Source organism: Convolutriloba macropyga, chromosome 8 (genome assembly GCF_964194025.1).
Source record: "Convolutriloba macropyga chromosome 8, txConMacr16.3, whole genome shotgun sequence".
In the NCBI taxonomy this organism is placed as follows: Eukaryota; Metazoa; Xenacoelomorpha; order Acoela; family Convolutidae; genus Convolutriloba; species Convolutriloba macropyga.
The window spans coordinates 64,981,184-65,009,012 of record NC_134475.1 but is presented as its reverse complement, the minus strand read 5'-3'; the positions used below and the strand labels follow the sequence as shown (position 1 = coordinate 65,009,012).

At 37.4% G+C, this 27,829-nt stretch overlaps 1 protein-coding gene across 4 annotated transcripts in view; it reads left to right on the top strand.

Annotated features, from left to right (window-relative positions):
- The window catches only part of LOC142344271 (uncharacterized), a 92,184-nt gene extending 74,765 nt beyond the window's left edge, over nucleotides 1–17,419 (top strand). For 3 of the 4 annotated variants that reach the window (XM_075395845.1, XM_075395847.1, XM_075395844.1), the window contains 3 exons: nucleotides 1,563–1,611; nucleotides 16,374–16,551; nucleotides 17,078–17,419. In XM_075395845.1, the coding sequence (XP_075251960.1) occupies nucleotides 1,597–1,611; nucleotides 16,374–16,551; nucleotides 17,078–17,190 (306 nt within the window). In that variant the 5' untranslated portion in view covers nucleotides 1,563–1,596 and the 3' untranslated portion in view covers nucleotides 17,191–17,419. The remainder of the gene's footprint in view (nucleotides 1–1,562; nucleotides 1,612–16,373; nucleotides 16,552–17,077) is intronic. The other variant, XM_075395848.1, reaches the window with a different exon arrangement.
- Nucleotides 17,420–27,829: the final 10,410 nt, after the last annotated feature.

The window sequence follows — 27,829 nt, the reverse complement described above, 5'->3', positions numbered from 1 at the left end:
TTCCTAAAATTTTAAAGTCTTAACAGACATTTGATTCAATAGTTTTCGTCGGCTGTCCATAAGTACAGATTATGCCTCGATGGAAAAACAAGGAAGTTTTTCATTCATAGTTTATCAAAAACATATCACAATAAATGCTATGACTATAAAAACTACAGAAAACAAAGGCAAAAACCAAAAATTCTGTAGAAAAGTGCGCGAAAAAATTGTCGAAGCAATTTAGGCTATAATTTTCCTCTGAAAACTTTATCTATGATCCATTGAACGTCTCTTCTGAAACAATGCTAACTATCAATATAAGGATTGTGTTATAGGATTTCAAAAGGAACCGAAATTACGGATAAAAATTTTCAAAAATTTAAAACATAAAAACTCGTGGCATTGAACTCATAAACCAATAGTTTGAAGATAAAGCTGCAACCAGATAAATTTTGGTTGCAGTGGAAAAGAAGGGGGTTCTGTCTTTACTAAGACTTATTAAAAATTCACGAAAAAAAAGATTGAGATCGGTTAATGTTCAAAAAAACATCAAACAATTATTTTTAAGGTCTTACCTTTAGTTGTCCAATGAAAAAACTAGATGGGTTCACTTAATGCTCCTTAGGAATCCCATTCCAAATTCAGTCAGCAAGTATACGCCATAGGTCTCCAAAATCTACTAAAATCTCAAAAATAAGATCAAAATTTCATTAAAAAATACCAAAAAAAGTCAAAGCCAAAAAAAACACGAGCGATTCTTTGAAATCAATTTTTTCGTTCATTCGGGTTCATTTGACTGTATATGCTTTTCTTCATTACCGGAACCGCTATACGAAAAATGACTAATCTCTTAAAAATTTTAAAAAAAGTACGAAAATTTTTCCGAAAAAAACAGCTTTCAAATTGAATTCCATTTTCTTTATTTTTATATTTACTTCCCTTCGAGACCAGAACTAGGCTTTTCATCGCCTTTCATCTATTGACAAAACCTAATTGTTTAACCTTGGAGCGTGAAATGTAATTTTGAATTAATTTTTTCATAGAAAAGAAATCTTAATTGAATACAAATTACGCTAAATTTGTACAAATTCATGCCAAATATCCCATGTTCACACAAAATTTTCATACTCAATAAATCCATGAAAATTAAGAAATTCAAAAAATATATTTTAGTTTTCAATTCTACGCTGGAGGAGCCTTTTAATGATGCCACTCACATTTCTCTACGATGAATATATCGATCGGACAAAATTGATTGAAGAAAAAACCCATTTTAGTATATAGTTCCCCCCCCCCGCCGACAACTGGGGTCCGAACAAATAAGTTTCTGTTAACTCAGCAAGTTGTTGTCGGTTGCGTCAATACCAAACTAGGCCTGGTGGCAAATTGTCAATGTTTTTGATAGCCCAGAGGGTTTTCTAACGAGAGTGCAACTGACCTATTACGTTTAGGATGTTAAAAATACAGTTTATGATTTATCTGTTTTCTTGATTTTCTGGAAATTGAAATAATCATTTTACCTAAATGTTTCGGCATATCATTGAGAAAACATATTTAAGAAGAAAAACATTTAATCTATTTAGGCAACCAAAGATTTATCAGTTGGCTGCCCGAACAATGCTGCAATTCAAGGTAGGAAGTTCAACCACACACACACACACACACACACACACACACACACACACACACACACACACACAGAGACAAACAGACACTCACACAAACACATACGCACACACACACACAAACACGCAAACACTCAGACACACACACACATACACACAAACACACGCACAAACACACAAACACACACAAACAAACGCACACACCAACACACACAGACACAGACAAACACTCACAGACTTACACACACACACGCAAGCATACGCACACACACACACAAACACACACAGACAAACACAGACAGACAGACACAGACAAAGATACACACGCGCGCACGCACACACACAGACACATACACAAACACAAAAATCAAACACACTTACGAACACACACGTACACAAACGATTTAAATTGTGACTTCCTCTACACCACGTATGATGATTTGTTATGCCAAAAGTGAGGGAATTAGTCCCGGGTCGAGGTTTTTGGGTAAATTTTTGTAAGAAAGGCGGTGAATGCGGTGAATTTTTGTAAGAAATGCGGTGATTGCGGTGATTGCGGTGAAGTTAAATACTTCACTGCATTTCACCGCATTTCTTACAAAAATTCACCGCATTTCTCACAAAAATTCATCGCATCAACTTTTGTGGCAAATTAATGTACGAAATGCGGCGAAAGCGGTGGACGCGGTGAAAAAAATAATTCACCACATTTCACCGCATTTCTGCAAGAAATTCACCGCATCAAATTTTGTGGCAAATTGATGTAAGAAATGCGGTGAAAGCGGTGAACGCGGTGAAAAAAATAATTCACCACATTTCACCGCATTTCGTCCAAAAATTCACCGCATATGATTTCCAAATTTAACTCAAACTGATTTAAATTCACAAGAAATTTTAAGGATGTAAGTGACAGTTGGCGCAGTGGACTAAGCAGATGAAGGCATGCACGAGGTCACAGGTTCGAACCCTTGAGGGGACGATTCTTGTTTGTAACAATACTAAGAACGCGGTCAAAATAAATATTTCACCGCAATTCACCGCAAAAAGATGTGAGAAATACGCGGTGATAATTATTTTTTTCACCGCATTTCGTACAAAAATTCACCGCAAAACCTCGACCCGGGGTGATTACTCAACCTTAAAAACTACCTGACAGTATTCAAACTGTCGCCAATTCTTAACAATTTTTTTGCATTCCATCAGAGTATGTTTTATGGGACCAAATATGTGTCATTATACCTCTCTCTAACTCTTCTCCGTTCGCAAAACTTGGTTTGAAACTATTTTTGGCAGTACTTCAATGCGCCATATACTTTTAGTCTAATATACCATATGATCAAGTGGTGAATGAATGATACTGGGTAGATAATGGATGCACAATTCTTTGAGTTCTCGATATTGAGCAAATATATGTCAAAAGTTCTATATGTCTTAAGTTTAAGGTCTTAACAGGTTGATTTTCGATGCAGGATGTTGTAAATAAAGCTTAAAAGCACAAAGGACATTAATGCAATCAGATTGAGGTGTCATACGGAAAGGACCTCTGATCGTACCCAATTCCAACGCACACGATATGTTTCCAGACCAAAATTAAAGGGTCTGGGGTTTATATTACGCCCAAAAAAGAACAATCAGAGGTCTCTTCGATCTGCGATTGGTCTGATCAGAGGTCAATTCCTGATGGTTATGGTCTGATCAAAGGCCAATTCTGTTTGGGATCTTCTGATCAGAGGCAGATTCAAGCGCTCATTATTCTGATCAGAGAAGATTTTGAGCGCAAGTGGGTGTGGTCAGGGACCATTTTGAGCGCACTTTTTTTCAATATTTTTTTTGGTTTTTAATGAGATGTTGGCTCTGCCAAGAAGCAACAAAAAAGCAGCATCCTGATCAGAGAAACCTAGCGTCTTTAGTCAATAGATTTTTAGATCAATAGATCAGGATTAAAAAAGTCAAAGCATTAGGCACCAAAAGCATTAACAATCTCAAAAATTATAGCAAAAAATCTAAAAAGGGAAGTTAAAAGCGGACCCCCCCACCAGGTAACAGATCCCCTCTCATGTTACACAAGTTGAATAACTTGCATAAAAAGGCTGATTAACCTAATTATGTGACCCGGTAGAGTTATGTAGTGGGAGAACTATATCTCAAGAGTTACAAAAATTTCGGGGAAACAATCTCTCTCTCTCTCTCTCTCTCTCTCTCTCTCTCTCTCTCTCTCTCTCTCTCTCTCTGAGTTCTCGCGGAGAACTCAAAATTTTTAGTGTAGGTTTGCATCCCTGAAGTAATAACACTCAGTTCGCGCGCAAAAATTGACCGATTTTTCGAAACGGGGATTGAGTGAACCCGATTTCCAATCTTCTGCTTTCTTTTATTGTATATTTAGTTTTCAGCTCAGCAAAGCTTACGAAAAAGACAAACGAAGCAGATACCAAAAAAGACGAACAACAAAGACAAGAAAAAGCGCCCTCAAAGTCGATAGCAATTCAAAATGTCCATTCTTGAGATGCAGAAACATTCTTGGGGATCACACCGCGGTGTTGCCAAAGGTTTCAAAATGAGACTGAAAACATCATATCAAAAACTGAAGACACCAGTTCAGAAGCAAGCATGAACAGTTTAAATCTATTAGCGAGACTTTTCACCCAAAAGCATCTTTTTTCTGGTAACCTTAAAAGAAAAACTTTAACAGAACTTGACGAAGGCTGAAGCACTGAACAATGACATTCTGGAGCCCAAGGAAAATGATGACAAGTTGACAGAGAAGATTGATTCAATCAAACGCTTCACTAGGCCTTCTGAGGGACCTTCAACGGCATTGGAAACCTCAACAGCATCTACTTCAAGGCTCGCAAATACTATGAGGAACTCAGCCAACATCAAGTTACCATAACTCAATCTGCCAGTCTTTTTGGGTAATTATATTGAATGGACTGCGTTCAATGATTTATTCAAAGGAGCAGTCATCGACAAAAGTTCTCCTCAAGGAAATCAGAAGTTGCAGTTTCTGAAAACAAGTGTAAAAGGTGATGCCGCCAAGTTTTTTGCTTCAATAGCAGTTACCGATCACAACCTCGAGCTTGCTATGAATATTCCGAAAAACAGATACGAGAACAAGAGGATCATCATTAGCACACATCTGCTTTCAATCATTTCGTATCGATCACTGACATTGGATAAAACCACAGACTTAAGAATTTTTATTGAAGCAAAGGACGAACATCGACTTGTCTTGCAGAATTTGAGTAACCAGTCAAGACATCTTTTTTGTCTAAATGATCAGTGAGAAGGTTCCCACAGAGACTAGAAAACAATGGTAGCTATCTTTAAAGGGCAAGGAACCTCAAAAGTATGCAGTGCTCAGACTTTTCTTACAGGAACCGGCACAAGCACTCGAGGCAACAGCGCCGAATAGAATTGGAGCGACAAAAACTCATGTGAATGGGAGTACACGGCATTGCACACGCAATTGGTGGCTTCTGATCAACAATGCAAATGTTGTGTGGAAACCAACAAAATTATCAAGTCCAGAAAGTTCAAATATTTTCAGTAAGGGAGTAAGGGAACGTGCAGGGCTGATAAAAGTTAGAAAAACTATGTTTCAATTGTCTGCGACCGGGATACAGATCAGAAGATTACAATTGATGGAAGTTCAAACAGTGCGGTAGAAAGCATCATGCTATTCTTCATCGTGAAAACATTAACAACAAAAACACTAGTCAGCAGACAATTATCGGAATGACAAACAGAACAACAACGCTACAACAACAAGAGCAATTGCGAAATCGAAGGACGACAACAAGTTCACAGGAGCTATGACACAACGATTTTCAGAACAAGTCTTTCTCCAAACCGCAATTGTTTCCGTTAAGGTTCTTGGCGAAAAAATTCTACTTACGCCACTTCTAGACTCAGCTTAACAAGACAAAATGATAACCGAAGCAGCACTACAACGAACAAAATTGAAGAATAAAATCAGCAAAACAGAAGTTTTTGGACTAGGTTTGATAGTTCAAGACAAGAGCGGTTGCGGAACCTATTTATCTCATCAAGAAACAGATCGTCCGTTGTCAATATTAGAGCGTAAGTTATGACAAAAATGACTGATAATCTGCCATAATGGTTCATTGACACCAGCCAATAGAAAACAGAAAAGGAGCTCGAGCTTGCCAAGACAGACTTCAACAGGCTGTCATCAATTGACCTGTTGATCGGAGCAACTCATTTTGAAGGCATAATGATTTGCAACAATCGACTAGAGAAGTCTAACTGTGGAATAACATATAGGCTATCAGTGTTCAGTTGGGTCGTTATTGGAAGGGAACCGGGAGAAAAAGCCATACAATGGTCCCTTTGAGAACGAGCAAAAAGCCTTGGAAATTCACATCATCAAGCCAGAAAACGACTACGCAGTCTGCTATTAAGATTGTAAAGACAACCCCTTTTATGAAAAAAAGATACGCAGATTTATTTGGAGAGTTCTTCAATCTCGGACACATGGATAAATTTCCAACATCAGAACTTATCAAGCCTGTCAAAAAATGCTACTATCTATTTCATCATTGTGTTTTCAAAGAGTCAAGCACTAACACCAATTGGAGGTTCGCTTTCAACGGATCCCCAAAGACGACCTCAGGAGTATCTCTTAACGACAAACTCATGGTGGGTCCAAAAAATTCAGAAAGTCCTTTTCAGCATTCTTGTTAAATTTGGAGTACATCAATTAGCGCTTTCTGCTGACATTGCAAAAATATACAGACAAGTAGAGTTGGTCAAGACAGACAAAAACTACCACCGATTACCGTGGAAAGATCCAAATTCAGACGTGTAACTTTATCGTAGGAGGCGAGTACCATACGGCCTTGATTCTTCGTCTTTTTATTCAGTTCGACCCCTACAAGTTCTTGCCGAAGAAAAAATAAACACTATACTTCGTTTGTCACTAACAACTGATAGGTATGTGGATTATCTATTTACAGGATGCGAAGATTCAAAAGCCACAGAGAAGCTTCAGGAGAGCCATTTTTACGCTTCTTGCTTCAGTAGGTTGTGATATACGGTTATCTAACAATCCAACACTTGTATCAGGACCAGCTGCCACTTTCAGAGAAACGGAAGACGAGAAGATAATTCAAAGCCTATACTATAACATTGAGACGCTTGGGATCAGGTAGAATCTAAATCTTGATCAATTTGGCCTCAGAGTAAAGCTTTTCAAGGGAACTCCATTTACTAAATGGCTATTCAAAACAAATCCTGTGTTCAACTGATGTGGATGGACAAGCTTAGCTGTGTTCAATTTTTACCGGACCCATTTCTACACCAGTACCTGCGAATTTGAGCATAACTGAAGAATCTATTAAAAATTAGTCTTCAACGGAAGATTCTCAAGCCAGCCAAGAAATCAGATTTGCAGTTGAAAGTCTTTTAGGACGCTTCAACTACAGCATATGCTGTTGTCGTTTTCATCAGACAGGAGACAGACGACTTCATTGAAATAAAAATGGTAACAGCAAAGACAAGGGTTGCACAAATCAAGTCAGTTTGTGTGCCAAGGTTGGAACTTTGTGCTGTCCTGATAGGGCTGAGCTTGGTGAGGCAGTGACGAATGCCATTAGCGATGAACTCCGAAGGTTTTTTTTGTGGTCAGATGCTATGGTAACAATTGCTTTGCTACAGGATTATCCGAGGAATTGGAAAACATTTGTCACCAACCAAGTAGCAAATAAACAAGAAATTTTTCTAGTCAGTAGCTGGAAATATGTTCCAACAGAAGATAATCCAGCGGATTGCACTTCAAGAGTATAAACAGCAGCTGATTTGTTGAACCATAATTTTTTGGAACGAACCAGAGTGGTTGCGGCAAACTGAAACTTCTCGGCTTTCACTTGACATCTTGTCATCTACACGAAAAGAGATTACAAAAGAAGTAAATGTGCAATCCGAAAACGTGACAAAGATTTCATCAAAAGAAGACAGCGCAATTTTTTTGATGATAAATCGGCATTGATATCGATGATACAGAGACAAGAAAACAATGGTAGACATATTCAAAGGGCAAGGATCCCCAGAAGTATGCAGAGCTCAGACTTTTTTCAGAGGAAAGCGCACAAGCACCCGAGGCAACAGCGAAAAAGGAACTGGAGCGACAAAACTCATGTAAACGGGAACCCACGACGTTTCAACTATGAAGAAGCTACACATTTGGCAACTTTCGAGCAACAATGCGAATGTTGTGAAGAAACGCACAAATTTTTGAAATTCGGATAGTTCAAGAAACTTACAGTAAGCGAATTTGCAGAGCTGATAAAAGTTAGAAAACTCTGTTTCAATTGTCTGCGACCGGGATACAGATCAGAAGATTACAATGGATGGAAGTTCAAACAGTGCGGTAGAAAGCATCATGCTATTCTTCATCGTGAAAACATTAACAACAAAAACACTAGTCAGCAGACAATTATCGGAACAACCAGCACTCAAGCGAAAGAAACAGAAGAACAACGCAGCAACAACAACAGCAATTGCAAAATCGAAGAATAAGTTCACAGGAGCTGTGACAGAACGAACTTCAGAATAAGTCTTTCTTCAAACAGCAATTGTTTCCGTTAATGTTCATGGCGAAAAAATTTTACTTAGGGAACTTCTAGACTCATCTTAACAAAACAAGATTATAACCGGAGCAGCAGCAAAACGCTTACAATTGAAGAAGAAAAGAAGCAAAACAAAATTTTTTGGACTAGGGAGGATAGTTCGAGACAACCGAGGTCGCAAGAACCATTTTATCTCATCAAGTAACAGATCGTCAGTTGTCAAAATTAGAGCGTCAAATATGACAAAAATGACTGATAATCTGCCATCATGGTTCATTGACAACAGCCAATGGGATACAGTAAAGAAGCTGGATCTTGCGGACAGAGTCGTCAACAAGCCGTCATCAATTGACCTCTTGATCGGAGCAACTACTTTTGAAGACATAAAGATTTGCAAAGATCGACTACAGACGCCTAACTGTGGAATAACATATAGGCAATCAATGTTCAGTTGGGTGGTTAATGGAAGGGAATAGGCAGAAAAGGCCAAGCCAACTTCCCTTCAAGAACGAGAAAAAAGCATTGAGAGGTTCACATCAACCGGTCAAAATCGACTACGCAGTCTTCTGTTAAGATTGGAAAGATATCCCCGTTTTTATAAACAATGATACGCAGCTTTGATTGGAGAGTTATTTAATCTCGGACACATGGAAAAAGTTCCCCCATCAGAAATTATAAAGCCTGTCGAAAACTAATACTATCTTTTTCATCATTGTGTTTTCAAAGAGTCAAGCACTAACTCCAATTTGAGGTTAGTTTTCAACGGATCCGCAAAGACGACAACTGGAGTATCTCTTAACGACTCAAGGTGGGACCAAAAAATTCAGAAAGAGCTTTTCAGCGTTCTTGTTCCATTTGGACTACATCAATTAGCGCTTTCTGCTGAAATTGCAAAAATATACAGACAAGTAGAGTTGGTAAAGGCAGACAAAATCACCGACTACCGTGGGAGGATCCAAATTCAGACGCGATTGAACTTTATCGTAGGAGGCGAGTACCATACGGCATTGATTCTTCGTCTTTTCATTCAGTTCGACCCCGTACAAGTTCTTGCCGAAGAAAAAATAAACACTATACTTCGTTTGTCACTAACAACTGATAGGTAAGTGGATTATCTATTTACAGGATGCGAAGATTCAAAAGCCACAGAGAAGCTTCAGGACAACATTATTACGCTTCTTGCTTCAGTAGGTTTTGATATACGGTTATCTAGCAACTCAAGACATGTATCAAGACCAGCTGCCACTTTCAGAGAAACGGAAGTAGAGAAAATAATTGAAAGCCTAAACTATCCCATTGAGACGCTTGGGATAAGGTGGAATCCAAATCCTGATCAATTTGGTTGCACTTGACATGGGAACTCCATTTACGAAACGGCAAATGCTCTCAGAAGTTTCAAATTTATTTGACCCACTCGAATGGCTATCACCAACGAATATTCAACGCAAATCCTTTGTTCAACTGTTGTGGGTGGACATTCTTAGATGGGATCAAACTTTATCGGACACAATTCTACAGCAGTACCTGCGACTGAAGGATCTTGGGAGTACAACTAAAGGATATAGGGTAAACTAGTCTCAAGCCATTCAAGAAATCAGATTAAAGTTGAGCGTCTTTTCATCAGACAGGAGACAGACGACTTCAATGAAGAAAAATGCTTGCAGCAAAGGCAAAAGTTCCACAAATCGAGTCGGTTTGTGTGCCAAAGTTGGGATTTCTGCTGCACTGATAGGATTTAAGCATGCTGAGGCAGTGACGAATGCTATTAGCGACGAAAGATTTCCAACTTCATATGTTTTTGTGTAGTCACATTCTACGGTTAAAATTGCCTGGATACTCGATTATCCGATGAAATGGAAAACATTTGCTGCTAGCTGAGTACCAAAAATAGAAGAAATTATTCCAGCCAGTATTTGGGAATATGTTCCAACAGTCAAGAGGATTAACTGCAGATGACTTGTTGGACCAGAAGCTTTGGTGGAATGGACCAAAGTGGTTTCGGCAACCTGCAAACTCTTGGACTTCACTTGACATCTTGTCATCTACACGAGAATGTACCGAAAAAGAAGTATAGGCGAAAACGTGACAAAGATTTCATCAAAAGAAGACAACGCAAATTTTGTGATGATAAATCGGCATTGATATCAATGATACAGGGACAAGAAAACAATGGGAGCTATCTTCAGAGGGCAAGGAACCTCAGAAGTATGCAGAGCTCAGACTTTTCTTGGAAGAACGCGCACAAGCAATCGAGCCAACAGCGTAAAATAGAATGGAAGCGGCAAAAACTCATGTGAACGGGAATCCACAGCGTTTGTACACCCATTTGTCAACTTCGGAGCAACAATGGGACTGTTGTGAAGAAACGCACAAATTTTTCAAATCCAGATAGTTAAAGAAACTTTCAGTAAGGGAACGTGCAGCACTTAAAAAAATAGAAAACTCTGTGTCAATTGTCTGCAACCGGGACACAGATCAGAAGATTGCGATGGATCAAAGTTCAAGCAGTGTAATAGAAAGCATCAAACTATTATTCATCGTGAAATCATTAACAACAAAAACGCCATTCAGCATAAAACTAGCGGATCAACCAGCACTCCAGCGAAAGACAAACAGAAGAACAACGCTACAACAACAACAGCATTTGAGAAACCGAAGGGGGACAACAAGTTCACAGGAGCTATGACACAACGAACTTCAGAGCAAGTCTTTCATCAAACCACAATTGTTTCAGTTAATGCTCATGGCGAAAAAATTTTACTTAGGGCACTTCTAAACTCAGCTTAAAACGACAAAATCATAATCGAAGCGGCAGTAAAACGTTTACAATTGAAGAAGAAAATTAGCAGCACCAAAGTTTTTGGACTAGTTGGGATAGTTCAAGACAGCCGAGGTCGCGTAAACCTTCTTATCTCATCAAGGAACAGATCGTCATTTGTCAATATGAGAACGTTAGTTTTGACAAAAATGACTGATAATCTGCCATCATGGTTCATTGACACCATCCAATGGGAAACAGTAAAGGAGTTGGAGCTCGCTGACCCAGACTTCCACAATCTGTCATCAATTGACCTCTTGATCGGAGCAACTCATTATGAAGACATAATGATTTGCAACAATCGACAACAGAAGCCTAACTGTGGAATATCATATAGGCTATCAATGCTCAGTTGAGTCGTTAATGGAAGGGAACAGGCAGAAAAAGCAATACAAATTTTCCTTCAAGAACGGGACAAAAGCATTAGCAGATTCACATCAACCAGTCAAAAAAAGACTCCGCAGTCTTCTGTTAGGATTATAAAGACAACCCCACTTTACGGAGAAAAGATACGGAGATTTATTTGGAGAGTTCTTTAATCTCGGAGAAATTTCCAACATCAGAACTTATCAAGCCTGTCGAAAAATCTGTTTCATCATGGTGTGTTCAAAGAATCAAGCACTAACACCAATTGGTGGTTCGTTTTCAACGGATCCGCAAAGACGACATCAGGAGTGTCTCTTAACGACATACTCATGGTGGGTGCAAAAAATTCAGAAAGACCTTTTCAGCATTCTTGTGCGATTTCGACTACATCAAGTAGCACTTCCTGCTGATTTTGCAAATCTGTACAGACAAATAGATTTGGTGAAGGTAGGCAAAAACTATCACCGATTATTGTGGAAAGATCCAAGTTCAGAGCCGATTGAACTTATTCGTATGACGCAGGTAATATACGGCCTTGCTCCTTCGTTTTTTCATTCAATTTGGCCCCTAAAAGTTCTTGCCGAAGAAACAACAAACACTAAACGTCCTTTGTCATAGGTTTGTGGATGATCTATTTAGAGGTTTTACTTATTCAAAAACGGCAGAGAAGCTTCAGGACGCCATTATTACGCTTCTTGCTTCAGCATGCTTTGATATACGGGTATCTAGCGACTCAAGTCTTATATCAGGACCAGCTACATTCAGAGAAACGGAAGACGAGAAGATAATTGAAAGCCTAAACTATCCCATTGAGACGCTTGGGATAAGGTGGAATCGAAATCCTGATCAATTTGATTTCAAAGTAAAACTTGACAAGGAACTAAACAGAAAATCCTCTCAGAATTTTCAAACTTATTTGACCCACTCGGATGGCTATCACCAACGACTATTCAACACAAATCCTTTGTTGAACTGTTGTGGATGGACAAGCTTAGCTGGAAAAAATTTTACCCTATCCAATTCTACAGCAGTACTTGCGACTTCGAGCACAACTGAAAGATCTAGGAGAAATTAGTCTTCAAAAGAGGGTTCTCAAGCGAGCCAAGAATACAGATTTTCAAATTAACGTCTTTTAGGACGCTCCAACTACAGCATATGCTGCGGTCGTTTTCATCAGACAAGAGACAGACGACTTCATTGAAACAAAAATGTTTACAGCAAAGACAAGAGTTGCACAAATGAAGGCAGTTTGTGTGCCAAGGTTGGAATTTGTGCTGCCCTGATAGGAGCTAAGCTTGTTAAGGCAATTACAAATGCTATTAGCGACGAACGATTATCAACTTCATAGATTTTTGTGTGTTCACTTCTACGGTTACAATTGCCTGGCTACTCGATTATCCGATGAAATGGAAAAGATTTATCTCCAACTGAGTAGGAAAATTAGAAGAAATTATTCTAGCCAGTATTTGGGAATATGTTCCAACAGTAGATAATCCAGCGGATTGCATTTCAAGAGGATTAGCAGCAGCTGATTTGTTGGACCATAAGCTTTAGTGGAATAGACCAGAGTAGTTGCGGAACCTGGAGACTCTTGGACTTCACTTAAAATCTGGTCATCTACACGAGAAGGGAACGAAAAAGAAGTAAAGGTGCAATTTAAAAACGTGACAAAGTTTTCATCGAAATAAGAACGCAAATTTTTTGGTGATAAATCGTCATTTGTTAATAGATAAAATTAAAAGGTTATTTACCTATGTCTAAATGTTCATCAGCTTCATCAACAGAAGAATTTAAATCCTCAAAAGTGAAACAGCGGACAACAAACATGTCGAAAAGCATGAAAGGCTGCTCTTCAATGTCGACCGAAAGGACTGATAGTATTGACTCTACGTCTCAACCAATGATCCGGACCTATAATTCAGTCTCATCTCAATTTAAAGATATATACGAAGGATGGCTTCATCTGTACGGCTTCATACAGCGAAAATTTCTTCATGAATCAAGACCATCAGGAATCAGACTACTGGACGATGCAAGCAACAGCAGCAGAAACAAGAGATTCAGCAACGTAACGAAGACGAAACCACTGGACCGCAGGGGGTGGTGGTATAGGTAGGGCCGGGGCCAGGTGCTTACATCAACACCAGTATTGGCAAAAGCACGGGGACCTCTTTAGTTACCGATACTCCTCAACGTTAAGGTTCGGTCGGAGGCCCGGGGTTGTTTTGTCAGTGCCAGGGGCTCGGAAAGAACTTGGAGCTCAAATTCAGCTGGTACTTCTGAGGGTATAGGTAGGGCCAAGGGCCCAGGTATTCTTGTCAGCGCCGTGGCGCAGATGAAGATACAAGCTCTTTTTCTACCTATCCATAGGTGTTGGTAGGGCCGGTGGACCAGCTGGTCTTGTCCGTGCCGAGTTGCAGATGAAAATGCGAGTTTAGTTTCTAATACCAATTCCCTAGGTATAGGCAGGGCCGGGGGCCCAGATATCTTGTCAGCGTTGGAGGCGTAGATGGTGTGGGGGTCTCAAACGGTGATGTCAACCTTGGTATAACTTGGGCCGGGGCCCTGGTGATCAGCTGTACACCGTGTCTGACCTGAATACCAACAATTCCGGCGAAAAGGTACATCAATTCAACAAAGTTTAAACCAGAGAAACAAAATGTTTCGTTAACGCTTATGAAGCAGCCACTAAAAGGAGACACAGAAGAAAAAAACTTCCTAGAAGTAGCAACCTCTACAACCTCTCACATTTTTTGATGAAGAAAATGAGTTGATTCGGTTTGGAGGACGCCCAGTCAATTCACCTTACACTATCGACCAAAAAATTCCAATTCTTATTCCAAGGAAATTGCCAATCACTGAAGCGCTAATTCGAGAAGCACACGACAAAAATCTTCACGGAAGACCTCAGCTGACGTTATACACGCTTTGACGGTCTATTTGGATACCTGGAGAACTTTGTGTAGTGAAAGGCGTCTTATACAGATGCAAACAATGTATCCGTTTTGATCCCAAATTGTAAGATCCTTCCTCAGATGGGAGATCTACCTCGAGAACGACTCATTTCAGTCATTGTGGTTTCGACTATTGTGGACCGTTCTACACACAAAATGGAACTCGAACGCTTTTGAAAACATACGTTGCAATTTTCAATTGCTTCAGTACAAAGGTAGTTCACATAGAGCCAGTTGTGTCTGTGACAAAAGACGACTGTCTTGCAGCCATTAAAGGATTGGTATCTTATCGATGTATTCCTGATGAAATGTACAGCGAAAATTCGACAAATTTAATTGGCACCAAGGGAGAGTTGGAGTTTCGACATGCCTTAGCTACTCACGAGTTTGAAGATTTGACATCAACTTTCGGCAAAGAGAACAATATTACTTGGCTCACTATTCCGCCAAGCACACGGAAATTCGGAGGACTATGGAAAACCGCTGTCAAATCTTTGAAAGGTCACATGTACCTCAGCTTTGGAGGAACAAAACTGTTTTTCAATGACTTCACATTATTTCTGACACGTATTGGAGCAATCTTAAATTCAAGGTCTCTTACGTCCATTTCAAATGATGCCAATGATTCCTTAGCACTTACACCAGGACACATTTTGATAGGACGACCAATCACAGCATTGCCTGAACCAAAAAAACAGGAGAAGAAACATTTTCATTGAAACGACAGAAGAAGAGGACAATGTTATCAGAAACTTTTGGATGAAGTGGTCAACAGAATGTTTGTCAAATTTAGAGCACCGGAAAAATTGGCAAATGAGAAAAACAATTATTGACATCAATGATGTAGTAATAATCAAGGAAGAGAACCCACCAACCACTCTGTGGCCGATGTGACGAATAACAAAGGTCTTTGATAAAATGATAAAATAGCTCAGGCTGTTGAACTTGAGACATCATCTGGACTATTTATTCGACAAATCAACAGGCTTGTCTTTTCAGTGAAAGGCGATATTGACATAAGATCTGACATAAGATCTGCCATTATTAAGATCTGACAAGGAAGATGACACAGATGAAGACTGAACAACAGAGTATACAGACGAGGAATGACAGCAAGAAAACGTAAATTACAACAGTACACAATTGGCAAACAAGAACTGATTGATTATGAGAAGGTATGAATAAGTTTTGATGGGTTGCTGAGAAATACTATTTAACGAAGTCGACTGCTTAAACAAAAAACCTTAATAAAGTTGAACCTTGACCAGTTCAAGGAGGCCAGTATGTTACGATTTACAATGATATTTGATACAATGATTTTCAATGCAATACGAGCAAGATGAGGAATCAGTGATAATTAAACACGTACTGAAACCAAATGTTCATAATTCCAAACGAAATTATCGAAATCACTTGGTCTTTTCAAGCTTGAGATTCGTAAGCATAAAGCGTTATAAAGCAGTTCTAAGCAATGTTTCAATTAATATTGCACTGCGACGCTTTTCATTGGTAAAACTTTTGGATTTGGCTTTTCCTCAGATGAATTTATCTCTGCAAATATTTTTTAAATGATTTGATCATAGCAAAATGAAGATTGAGATTCGTTCTTAGTGACAACTAACCCCTGATCAGACTATTTCGAGCGCAGTTGCGTCTGATGAGCGGTGAGTTCGACCACAGGATCTGACCAGGAGTGGCTTTTGAGAACATAATAGCCTGATCAGATTAACTTTTGAGCGCACAACCGTCTGGACAATATTCTGGGTTTGATCAAGGCTATGGTTGCACAATAGTTTTGATAAATATCTGTTTTCGGTTAGATCAACGGTCATTTGCGTCTGACGAGATCTGATCAGAGAACTTCGAACGCACTCCAGCGCACTGTGTTTCGAGCGCATTTCAGTCTGATCAGTATACACTTTGGTCTTAGATAGTTTGATCAGAGGTTACTTTCGTATGGCACGGTCTGATCAGTGGTCACCTGTGGATGACACCTCAACCTCGGCATTTTTTAAATTATTATCATTTGACAACGACTGTTTAGGTTAGCTGGTTTCTTCTGTTTGCTGTTTGTTTGATGATATTTGATCAGCAAACAGATGCGGGGGGCTACTGCAAGCACACAAAGGAGTGTCCCTATTACGAGAAATGCAATCTTCATGTTCTCGGTGGTTTCTGCATGCCTGGTTGTGACGATGTTCATCCCTGCAGATTTTCTCAAAGTAACTATTTTTGTCTAAAAATAAAAAAAATAGATTGAGGAAGGATGGGTAATATAGACTTTAATCACGGACAGATGATCCAGACCAATCATGCAGAATGATGGAAAGACCAGCGAGAACAGACCCAATATTAAACTATGGGTCAGACAAAACAGATCCAGTGAAATTTAATTATTTTGAAGAGACTTTGATATTATTTTATTTGTCAACATTAGAACAATGTCAAGTTGGTTTTTTCAATTGAAAAATTGTGATACCCAAGTTCACTGATTTATTTTTAAAATTTTCTCAATCGAATTGGCGTTATGCTCCAACGTCTTAGCTATGTTGCCGAATTAATAGTTTCCCTTTTACTTTCATAACAACAACCACTAATGTTTGCAGTGATATAGGTGAATATCATTTTTTGACAATTTTCTCTAATATTTTTGGGAAAATTGGACTTTGATGATATCTTTGTTATATGATATATTTGTTTCTTATCAAAAACAAACATTTCTATCAAAGGAAGCTATTTCAATTACAGGTGGACTACATTGTCATCCTGAAAGACTTAAGTGTACCGAGTGCACTGGCAAGGACAAAGAGTGTGGAAAAGGTGGCACATGCTATCCCGATGGACACTGCGAGTGGCATTGAAAACAATATAGGAGAACAGGAGAAGTGCCTGAAGAGCTAATTCAGGCTTAAGATGAAGAAGTATAACTAATTAAATTCTGCTTATCAACTAACTTGTTCAAGCGCCCATAGTGACATGCATAAATGGTCCTCTGATTCAGGAACTCAACAAAGATTAATCATTTATTACTTTTTTAAACTTCGGATGAGAGTATTGCATTAACATGCAATGAAATTTTTAGTTAATTTGTCTTTTCGTAAACATAACTCATTAAACCAGCTGTGGTTAGAACAAAAAACACCAATAAAACAGTTTTCAGAAACAGTTCTTTCTACTAATACGAATTTTTTTCTTCACATCGTTGATCACTTGCTATTTTGATTTCATAAACACTAAAGAATATGTTTCAGTTATCAAATACAACTCGCTGATTAAAGTAGCTCAAAAAACAACTGATCAAACTTCTATCATTGTTTCGGGAGAAGTATTCTCCAAAGAGTCCAAAAAAAGTCCAAAGATGAGACAAAATTTTTAAACCAGAGAAACAAAATGTTTCGTTAACGCTTATGAAGCAGCCACTAAAAGGAGACACAGAAGAAAAAAACTTCCTAGAAGTAGCAACCTCTACAACCTCTCACATTTTTTGATGAAGAAAATGAGTTGATTCGGTTTGGAGGACGCCCAGTCAATTCACCTTACACTATCGACCAAAAAATTCCAATTCTTATTCCAAGGAAATTGCCAATCACTGAAGCGCTAATTCGAGAAGCACACGACAAAAATCTTCACGGAAGACCTCAGCTGACGTTATACACGCTTTGACGGTCTATTTGGATACCTGGAGAACTTTGTGTAGTGAAAGGCGTCTTATACAGATGCAAACAATGTATCCGTTTTGATCCCAAATTGTAAGATCCTTCCTCAGATGGGAGATCTACCTCGAGAACGACTCATTTCAGTCATTGTGGTTTCGACTATTGTGGACCGTTCTACACACAAAATGGAACTCGAACGCTTTTGAAAACATACGTTGCAATTTTCAATTGCTTCAGTACAAAGGTAGTTCACATAGAGCCAGTTGTGTCTGTGACAAAAGACGACTGTCTTGCAGCCATTAAAGGATTGGTATCTTATCGATGTATTCCTGATGAAATGTACAGCGAAAATTCGACAAATTTAATTGGCACCAAGGGAGAGTTGGAGTTTCGACATGCCTTAGCTACTCACGAGTTTGAAGATTTGACATCAACTTTCGGCAAAGAGAACAATATTACTTGGCTCACTATTCCGCCAAGCACACGGAAATTCGGAGGACTATGGAAAACCGCTGTCAAATCTTTGAAAGGTCACATGTACCTCAGCTTTGGAGGAACAAAACTGTTTTTCAATGACTTCACATTATTTCTGACACGTATTGGAGCAATCTTAAATTCAAGGTCTCTTACGTCCATTTCAAATGATGCCAATGATTCCTTAGCACTTACACCAGGACACATTTTGATAGGACGACCAATCACAGCATTGCCTGAACCAAAAAAACAGGAGAAGAAACATTTTCATTGAAACGACAGAAGAAGAGGACAATGTTATCAGAAACTTTTGGATGAAGTGGTCAACAGAATGTTTGTCAAATTTAGAGCACCGGAAAAATTGGCAAATGAGAAAAACAATTATTGACATCAATGATGTAGTAATAATCAAGGAAGAGAACCCACCAACCACTCTGTGGCCGATGTGACGAATAACAAAGGTCTTTGATAAAATGATAAAATAGCTCAGGCTGTTGAACTTGAGACATCATCTGGACTATTTATTCGACAAATCAACAGGCTTGTCTTTTCAGTGAAAGGCGATATTGACATAAGATCTGACATAAGATCTGCCATTATTAAGATCTGACAAGGAAGATGACACAGATGAAGACTGAACAACAGAGTATACAGACGAGGAATGACAGCAAGAAAACGTAAATTACAACAGTACACAATTGGCAAACAAGAACTGATTGATTATGAGAAGGTATGAATAAGTTTTGATGGGTTGCTGAGAAATACTATTTAACGAAGTCGACTGCTTAAACAAAAAACCTTAATAAAGTTGAACCTTGACCAGTTCAAGGAGGCCAGTATGTTACGATTTACAATGATATTTGATACAATGATTTTCAATGCAATACGAGCAAGATGAGGAATCAGTGATAATTAAACACGTACTGAAACCAAATGTTCATAATTCCAAACGAAATTATCGAAATCACTTGGTCTTTTCAAGCTTGAGATTCGTAAGCATAAAGCGTTATAAAGCAGTTCTAAGCAATGTTTCAATTAATATTGCACTGCGACGCTTTTCATTGGTAAAACTTTTGGATTTGGCTTTTCCTCAGATGAATTTATCTCTGCAAATATTTTTTAAATGATTTGATCATAGCAAAATGAAGATTGAGATTCGTTCTTAGTGACAACTAACCCCTGATCAGACTATTTCGAGCGCAGTTGCGTCTGATGAGCGGTGAGTTCGACCACAGGATCTGACCAGGAGTGGCTTTTGAGAACATAATAGCCTGATCAGATTAACTTTTGAGCGCACAACCGTCTGGACAATATTCTGGGTTTGATCAAGGCTATGGTTGCACAATAGTTTTGATAAATATCTGTTTTCGGTTAGATCAACGGTCATTTGCGTCTGACGAGATCTGATCAGAGAACTTCGAACGCACTCCAGCGCACTGTGTTTCGAGCGCATTTCAGTCTGATCAGTATACACTTTGGTCTTAGATAGTTTGATCAGAGGTTACTTTCGTATGGCACGGTCTGATCAGTGGTCACCTGTGGATGACACCTCAACCTCGGCATTTTTTAAATTATTATCATTTGACAACGACTGTTTAGGTTAGCTGGTTTCTTCTGTTTGCTGTTTGTTTGATGATATTTGATCAGCAAACAGATGCGGGGGGCTACTGCAAGCACACAAAGGAGTGTCCCTATTACGAGAAATGCAATCTTCATGTTCTCGGTGGTTTCTGCATGCCTGGTTGTGACGATGTTCATCCCTGCAGATTTTCTCAAAGTAACTATTTTTGTCTAAAAATAAAAAAAATAGATTGAGGAAGGATGGGTAATATAGACTTTAATCACGGACAGATGATCCAGACCAATCATGCAGAATGATGGAAAGACCAGCGAGAACAGACCCAATATTAAACTATGGGTCAGACAAAACAGATCCAGTGAAATTTAATTATTTTGAAGAGACTTTGATATTATTTTATTTGTCAACATTAGAACAATGTCAAGTTGGTTTTTTCAATTGAAAAATTGTGATACCCAAGTTCACTGATTTATTTTTAAAATTTTCTCAATCGAATTGGCGTTATGCTCCAACGTCTTAGCTATGTTGCCGAATTAATAGTTTCCCTTTTACTTTCATAACAACAACCACTAATGTTTGCAGTGATATAGGTGAATATCATTTTTTGACAATTTTCTCTAATATTTTTGGGAAAATTGGACTTTGATGATATCTTTGTTATATGATATATTTGTTTCTTATCAAAAACAAACATTTCTATCAAAGGAAGCTATTTCAATTACAGGTGGACTACATTGTCATCCTGAAAGACTTAAGTGTACCGAGTGCACTGGCAAGGACAAAGAGTGTGGAAAAGGTGGCACATGCTATCCCGATGGACACTGCGAGTGGCATTGAAAACAATATAGGAGAACAGGAGAAGTGCCTGAAGAGCTAATTCAGGCTTAAGATGAAGAAGTATAACTAATTAAATTCTGCTTATCAACTAACTTGTTCAAGCGCCCATAGTGACATGCATAAATGGTCCTCTGATTCAGGAACTCAACAAAGATTAATCATTTATTACTTTTTTAAACTTCGGATGAGAGTATTGCATTAACATGCAATGAAATTTTTAGTTAATTTGTCTTTTCGTAAACATAACTCATTAAACCAGCTGTGGTTAGAACAAAAAACACCAATAAAACAGTTTTCAGAAACAGTTCTTTCTACTAATACGAATTTTTTTCTTCACATCGTTGATCACTTGCTATTTTGATTTCATAAACACTAAAGAATATGTTTCAGTTATCAAATACAACTCGCTGATTAAAGTAGCTCAAAAAACAACTGATCAAACTTCTATCATTGTTTCGGGAGAAGTATTCTCCAAAGAGTCCAAAAAAAGTCCAAAGATGAGACAAAATTTTTAAACCAGAGTTAGCTTTATTTTAAATCAATACAATCTCAGACTGTTATGTGCTAGTTTTTCAATTACTCTTAACCTCCACACTTTTGTTCAATTCCTTGTTTTGTTCTATAACTCTATTATTATTGTTCACTTTAAGCAGGTCCAGCGTAGAAAATTGAATTAAAAAGATTCTTTTGAACTTCGTTTTCTAGAGTGAGTTATCGCGGTAGCCTGAGTTATGTAAAAATTGTTGAGAAGATTACTGTTGAATTTGATTTTAAAGACGAAAGTTTTTTTGACTATTCTGCTTTAATTCTTCTAAATATTTGAAAACTCCGCCTTGTTCATCAAAAATTGCCCGAAGTAAGCTCCTATAGTCAATTTTAATTGATTAAATTTACCCAAAGTACACAATCAAAACAAATGACAACTAACACAATGTTTGCAAGCTACAAAAGGAACTAGTTCTACTTCCATTTCCATTGAGATTAGTCTGGAATTAAAACTAAGACGTTTTTTGCTAACTTTACTCTATGATTATCAAAATTACAGCATTTAGTTTTAAAATTTAACTGACAAATTATGTAGATCGATGATATTCGATATAATTGGATGTTCTTAATGGACAAACAGCAATAGCAAGGCCGGTGTTGGCCCAACCTTGGCCTGTTAGAATCCTAAAATATTTCGGATTGTAATCAGTCGGTCTCTTTTTTAAAAAAATCATTTTTTTATGTTGATTAAAGAAAAGAACAAATCAGATCAAAGCTCACTGTTGATAGGTCCAATTGGCATCCTGTGCGTTTTCAAATTAATGTATCTAGTTTCTTTAATCGAAAGATTATGGTTCTTTTGCTTTCAAAATTGTTAAGTTTGCCGCTAGTTTTCTTTTAAACTGGTCAAGTTGTGGCTTAATGCGAGCAAAGAACGAGTGCTTCTTCTTCCTCTAACTTCTACCGAATTAAATTTTAATCTTTTGTGCGGTTTTTCCTGTTAAATTATTGTTTTCTAGCTTTGACACAGCTAGAATTCAATTTTGGTTTTTTAGTCAATGGGCCATTTTTCACGGTGTTTTCTCGCTTTTATCATTTTTATTGAAAGGTTATTTTGCACTGTTGACGTTCAAAGCAAGGCGAAATTGAACATATAAAGCTCTTTAAAGGCATATATTGTGGTTATATCCGCAACGACACCCCCTTTCTCCAAAAATTTATTGAACTTTTTGTGCATTTGTATTTAGCTGTCCTTTTTATATTGTCTTTTTAGTCGTTTGAACTTTCCTGGATAATGACAGTTGTCAATGATTTTTTGTGGCGAAATAAATTAGCCTTTATTATAGCCTGATATTTTTAACTTTTCATTCTTGTTCTTCTTTGTCCTTTTGTTATCTAGTCTTGTTGTTTACAGGTCAAATAAGACAATATTGTTGTTGAGAAAGGGTGCAAGTGTACAAACCTAGAAATTTACTGGCTTAGACAAGGGTTTTTGCAAAAAAAAGAAAGTATAATAATTTTTTTATATCTGTCTATATTTGACGTTATTTTTGTAGACGTAAGACATATTCTGAGTAACTACATGTCTGAATCGCTCCCTAGGGACGAAGAAAACATTGGCTAATGTCAGGTCCTAATGACCTGCTATAGAGGCTTATGTGATCATAAACATGTCGGATGATTGCTATTGATATCTTATGGGTTTCACTACTCTGAAATTAAATGTTTTCTATTAGCCGCACAGCGATAGCTGGGGCTTTTATTGGCCTTCTCTTGTTTTTATTTTATTTCGTGGTCGCGATTTTTGTTACAACCATATGACGTCACAACCACTTCAAATCTACTTTTTGTTCTTTTGTTCATGCAATTTCAACTGAAAAGCGTGCGTGACGTCATTTTTCGCTCTTAGTGGAGCGAGATTTTTTGTTTATTTGCGTGATTATTATTTTGGTCACACTTGACTTACCTCACGCACAAAAATGACTTCTCCATTTTGAAAATATTTTTTATTTACTTTAATTCAAAGATTTGGGGTCAAATGGGTGTGTGACACTCTAAATGAAGGTTATTAGAGAGCAGCTAATAGAGGCAGCAAAAATTTATACAGATTTTTAATCAATTTTAACATATCAGCCGACAATGAAAAGACGAATATTTTTAGTCTGTCTTTTTCACCTTTTTTTGATACTGCAGATTTGCAATATTATTGCAGCTATTTGCTGGCAATCTGCCAGCTATGTTAAAGATATAGAGCAATTTTAATTTTGCTGTTTTTTGTTCTTTTTGTCAAATTGTAACCAAGCCTTGTTATGGAGTGGTCCCATATCTTTTCTAGTGAACTACTTATTTTTTTCAGTCTTAGTATTATCTGACGCTATAATTAACTTTTCAAAAAATTGTTTTTTTTAATTGGAGGTAAATTTTAGATGTAATTAATGTTTGTTGATATTGTTGTTTAATTTTGTTGTTCGTCTTGATTTGCTTTCTTTATAATTCTACAACCGCATAAAAATGAATAATGACATGTTTTAATGCCCCCCTATAGAAGAATTTGTAATCATAGTCATGTTGCAATTTTTCAATTGCTATCTAATGGTTTTCATTACTTTGAAATGTATTGTTATTAGAAATATAAGCCAATTTTTTGACCTCGTTAATTTTTTTTTTAAAAAAGACATTAAGTTTTGGATGTATAAATGTTTGTTGTTTTTGTTGTTTTTTTTGTTTTGGTTGTTCGTCCTGACTTGCTTTCTCTATAATGGCTGATCTCAACAAAATAATGCGGCATTTTCCAATCCAGTTATTTGCATTGGAGGCGATCGTTTTGTTCTTTATTCTTTTTTGAAATTTTTCATCGATATTTTCTCTTTGAAAAATCCTTGAATTTTTGGGGGATTTTCATCTTTTCCTAATTTGGTGGACACATATGCCAAAAATGTGGATGAGCAGGGTCGGAACTTTATGTGCCAATGCACATCAAAGAGCCTCCTTGTTTTATGAAGCTGCATTGAGCAGAGTTTGATTGTCTGCGCACAAAACATCTTATGTATGTGAGAACCCTATAGTTTTTCTCATCTGGATTAAAAACTAAAAAGAGAAAAATAAAATCAAAAGTTGAAAATACTTGAAACTTGAAGATACTTGAATTTCGAGATTCAGCGTTCGAGAGTTACGGTCACTGACGCCTATCGTAGATCTCGCGATGCCAGTATCTCAAAATGAAAGTTTTCCCTCATTACAGGGGTTTTGAGGAGAACACCGGCATCCATTGAAGACCACAGTAGTGCGAACTCTGTAAGCGACCTGTTCTATATTTACTGCTTGACTAATATAGATCGACAGTAAACCTGGGGGAATATTTGTGGTCGGCTGAATCCTATGCCAATTGATGCCAATCCTAGACGCCACAATTCAAAATCGTTGGAAAGAGTGGAAAAATTGGACAATTTAGATTTTTCCAGGAAACAGAGGAATAACGGTGGAAAAGCGAAAATTAAAAGTAGTATTAAAAGTAGACATTTCGATTAAACGATGAAATTAAAAGTGATCATTTCGTTTTAACGGTGAAAAACTCAACCGTAATATTGAATCGTTCACTGTTAATGCTACACTTAAACCAAATGTCCCCCTTTTAATTTTTACTTTTCCGCTGTTATTCCGCTATTTCTGCGCTTAAAAACCGTGAAACACCTTGTTCGCTTTTGACCCCAACTTTTAATAGGAGAAAACATGGTTGACCATGGTTGCTTTGGGTCGATACTTCAAAAAATGGTTTATACGGAATGTGTTGTTCAGAAACTCAGAAGCAAGTTTTTTTTTGTAAAAGTTCTTCTCATGTGTGTACTATTGTGTCTCGGCGGATCAAAGTGACAACACAGGCGTGCGTTAAGATGACGTTGGCTATGATAAAGGAATTTACAAAAGCGATTTATAACGTCAATTTTTGCAATTAATTGAATTGTTTCTCAAAAAATCGATAGTATTTTAAAAGTATGATGTGAAACTCTGGGCCAACGAGTTGTTCGATGTCCCTAATACTATTCTGTTATTTCTTCCTATCTATAAGGATGCCAGAACACCCAGAGATTTTCTCTCTGGGTCAATGCTTGAAAAAAATTGATAGATAAAAAACATTTAGGTCGGAAATGCAAATTTTTCGAATGTTTTGTAAAAATTGCTCTCATTTCTTCACTACTAGCTCTAGGCTGCTCAAAGCGAAATAGCAAGCGCGTGTTAATCTAACTGTGGCTATTGAATCAGAAATTTTCTCTTTCCCATAAGTGATACATAACTTCAAGTTTTGAAATTTCCTTAGTTGTTTATCAAAAAATGATTTAAAATATAATAGCGTCGTCTGGGTCAAAGAGTTGTTCAATTTTACGCATGTTATTTTGGAAGTTCGTCCTATCAAAAAGGAAGGTAAGACACACAAAGTTTTTCCGTCTGGGTCAAAGCTTGAAAATTTGAGAAACGTGTAGGTCGGAAAGAAAAACTGATCGACAGCTTTTTATGAAAAAACTGCTCTCATTTTTTGGTACTGTTTCTAGGCCGCTCTAAATGATATAACACGCGTGTTTTAGGCTAATGTTAGCTATGGAATCAGAAATGTCCTAAAATTGATATATAACTTCAAGTTTCGCAATTTCGTCAAATTATTCTTAAAAAAAGTCAATCGTATTTAAAAAATATAATAGAATCGTCTGGGACAGGGAGTTGTTCAGTGCTAATCATACTATTTTGGCAGTTCCCCATCTCAAAAAAGGTGTTAAAACATCCGGTGGTTTTCCTTCCGGGTCAAAGCTTGAAAATTTGTAAATTTGTCTTATAAAAAACGTGGAGGTCGGATTTCCACTTTTATTTTCCGCTTTTAACCTTTCGTAAAACAGAACAGGATAAACAGTTAAAGACCTGAGGGCATTACTTTTTATGAGACCTCTAACTATTACTAGTCTCTACGTAACGGACTCCCTGTAACTATTTGGGTGATTTAAAATCATTCTGAAAGGCAGCCCAGTCAAACCCCACCCACCCTCACCGCAACCCCCGTCCACCCACCTCCACCTGTAAAAATTTCTCTCATTTATTTACTACTGGGTCTAGGCCACTAAAAGAAATATAACACACGTTTTGTAGGCTAACAATAGCTATGGAATATGGAAACATCCCAAAATTTATATATAACTTTTTTCATTTTCGTCAATTGTTTCTCAAAAAGTCAATGGTATTTCAAAAATCTCTGGGTTAAGGAGTTGTTCAAACTTACCCATACAATTTTGGTAGTTCCTCCTATCCACAAAGATTGTAAAACACCCGGAGATTTTCCTTCTGAGTCAATGCTTGAAAATATGAGACATAAAAAAACGTGTAGGACAGAAACGCAATTTTTTCTACCGTGTTATGTAAAAAGGCTCTCATCTCTTTACTACTGGGTCTAGGCTACCCAAAGCGATATAAAAACCGTGTCTTAAGCTACCGTTGGCTATGAAATGAGCAAATGTCCCATAATTTATTGATAACTCCAAGTTTTTTCATTTTTGTCAATTGTTTCTCATAAAGTCAATCGTATTTCAGAAATATATTAGGACCATCCGGGCTAAGGAGTTGCTCATTGTTACCCATACAATTCTGGTAGTTCCTCCTATCCATAAGAGTTTTATATGTAAAAAATTGCTCTCATTTTTTCCACTAATGCGTCTTGGCCGCTCAAAGTGATTTAACAACCGGGTGCTATGCTAACGGTGGCTATGGAATAAAAAAATTTCCCATAAGTCATATATAACTTTTATGTAAAAATTAGTCTCATTTCTTTACTACTAAGTCTAGGGTGCTCAAGGTGATATAACAATCGTGCGTTAGGCTAACGTTGGACATGAATCGAGAAAATTTCCATAAGTCATATATAACTTTTATGTAAAAATTAGTCTCATTTCTTTACTACTAAGTCTAGGGTGCTCAAGGTGATATAAAAAGCGTGCGTTAGGCTAACATTGGACATGAATCGAGAAAATTTCCCATAAGTGATTTATAACGTCAAGTTTTGCTTATTCGTCAGATGTTTCTCAAAAAGTCAGTCGTATTTTAAAAAATTTAATACGACCTTCTAGGTCCAAGAGTTGTTCAGGGTTTCCCATACTGTATTGGTAGTGCCTCCTATCCATGAAAATGTTATATAAACCCGAGATTTTTCTTTTGATTCAATTCTTATAAAATTGTTACATAAAACAGGTGTAGATTGGAAACGCTAAGTTTTTGATCGTTTTTATGTAAAAATTAGTCTTATTTCTATACTACAATTTCTAGGTTGCTCAAGTGATATAACAAGAGTGAGTTAGGCTAACGTTGGCCACGAATCAGGAAAATTTCCCATAAGTGATATAAAACGTCAAGTTTTGCGATTTCGTCAAATGTTTCTCAAAAAAGTCAATCGTTTTTAAAAAATGTAATAAGAACTTCTGGGTCAATTAGTTA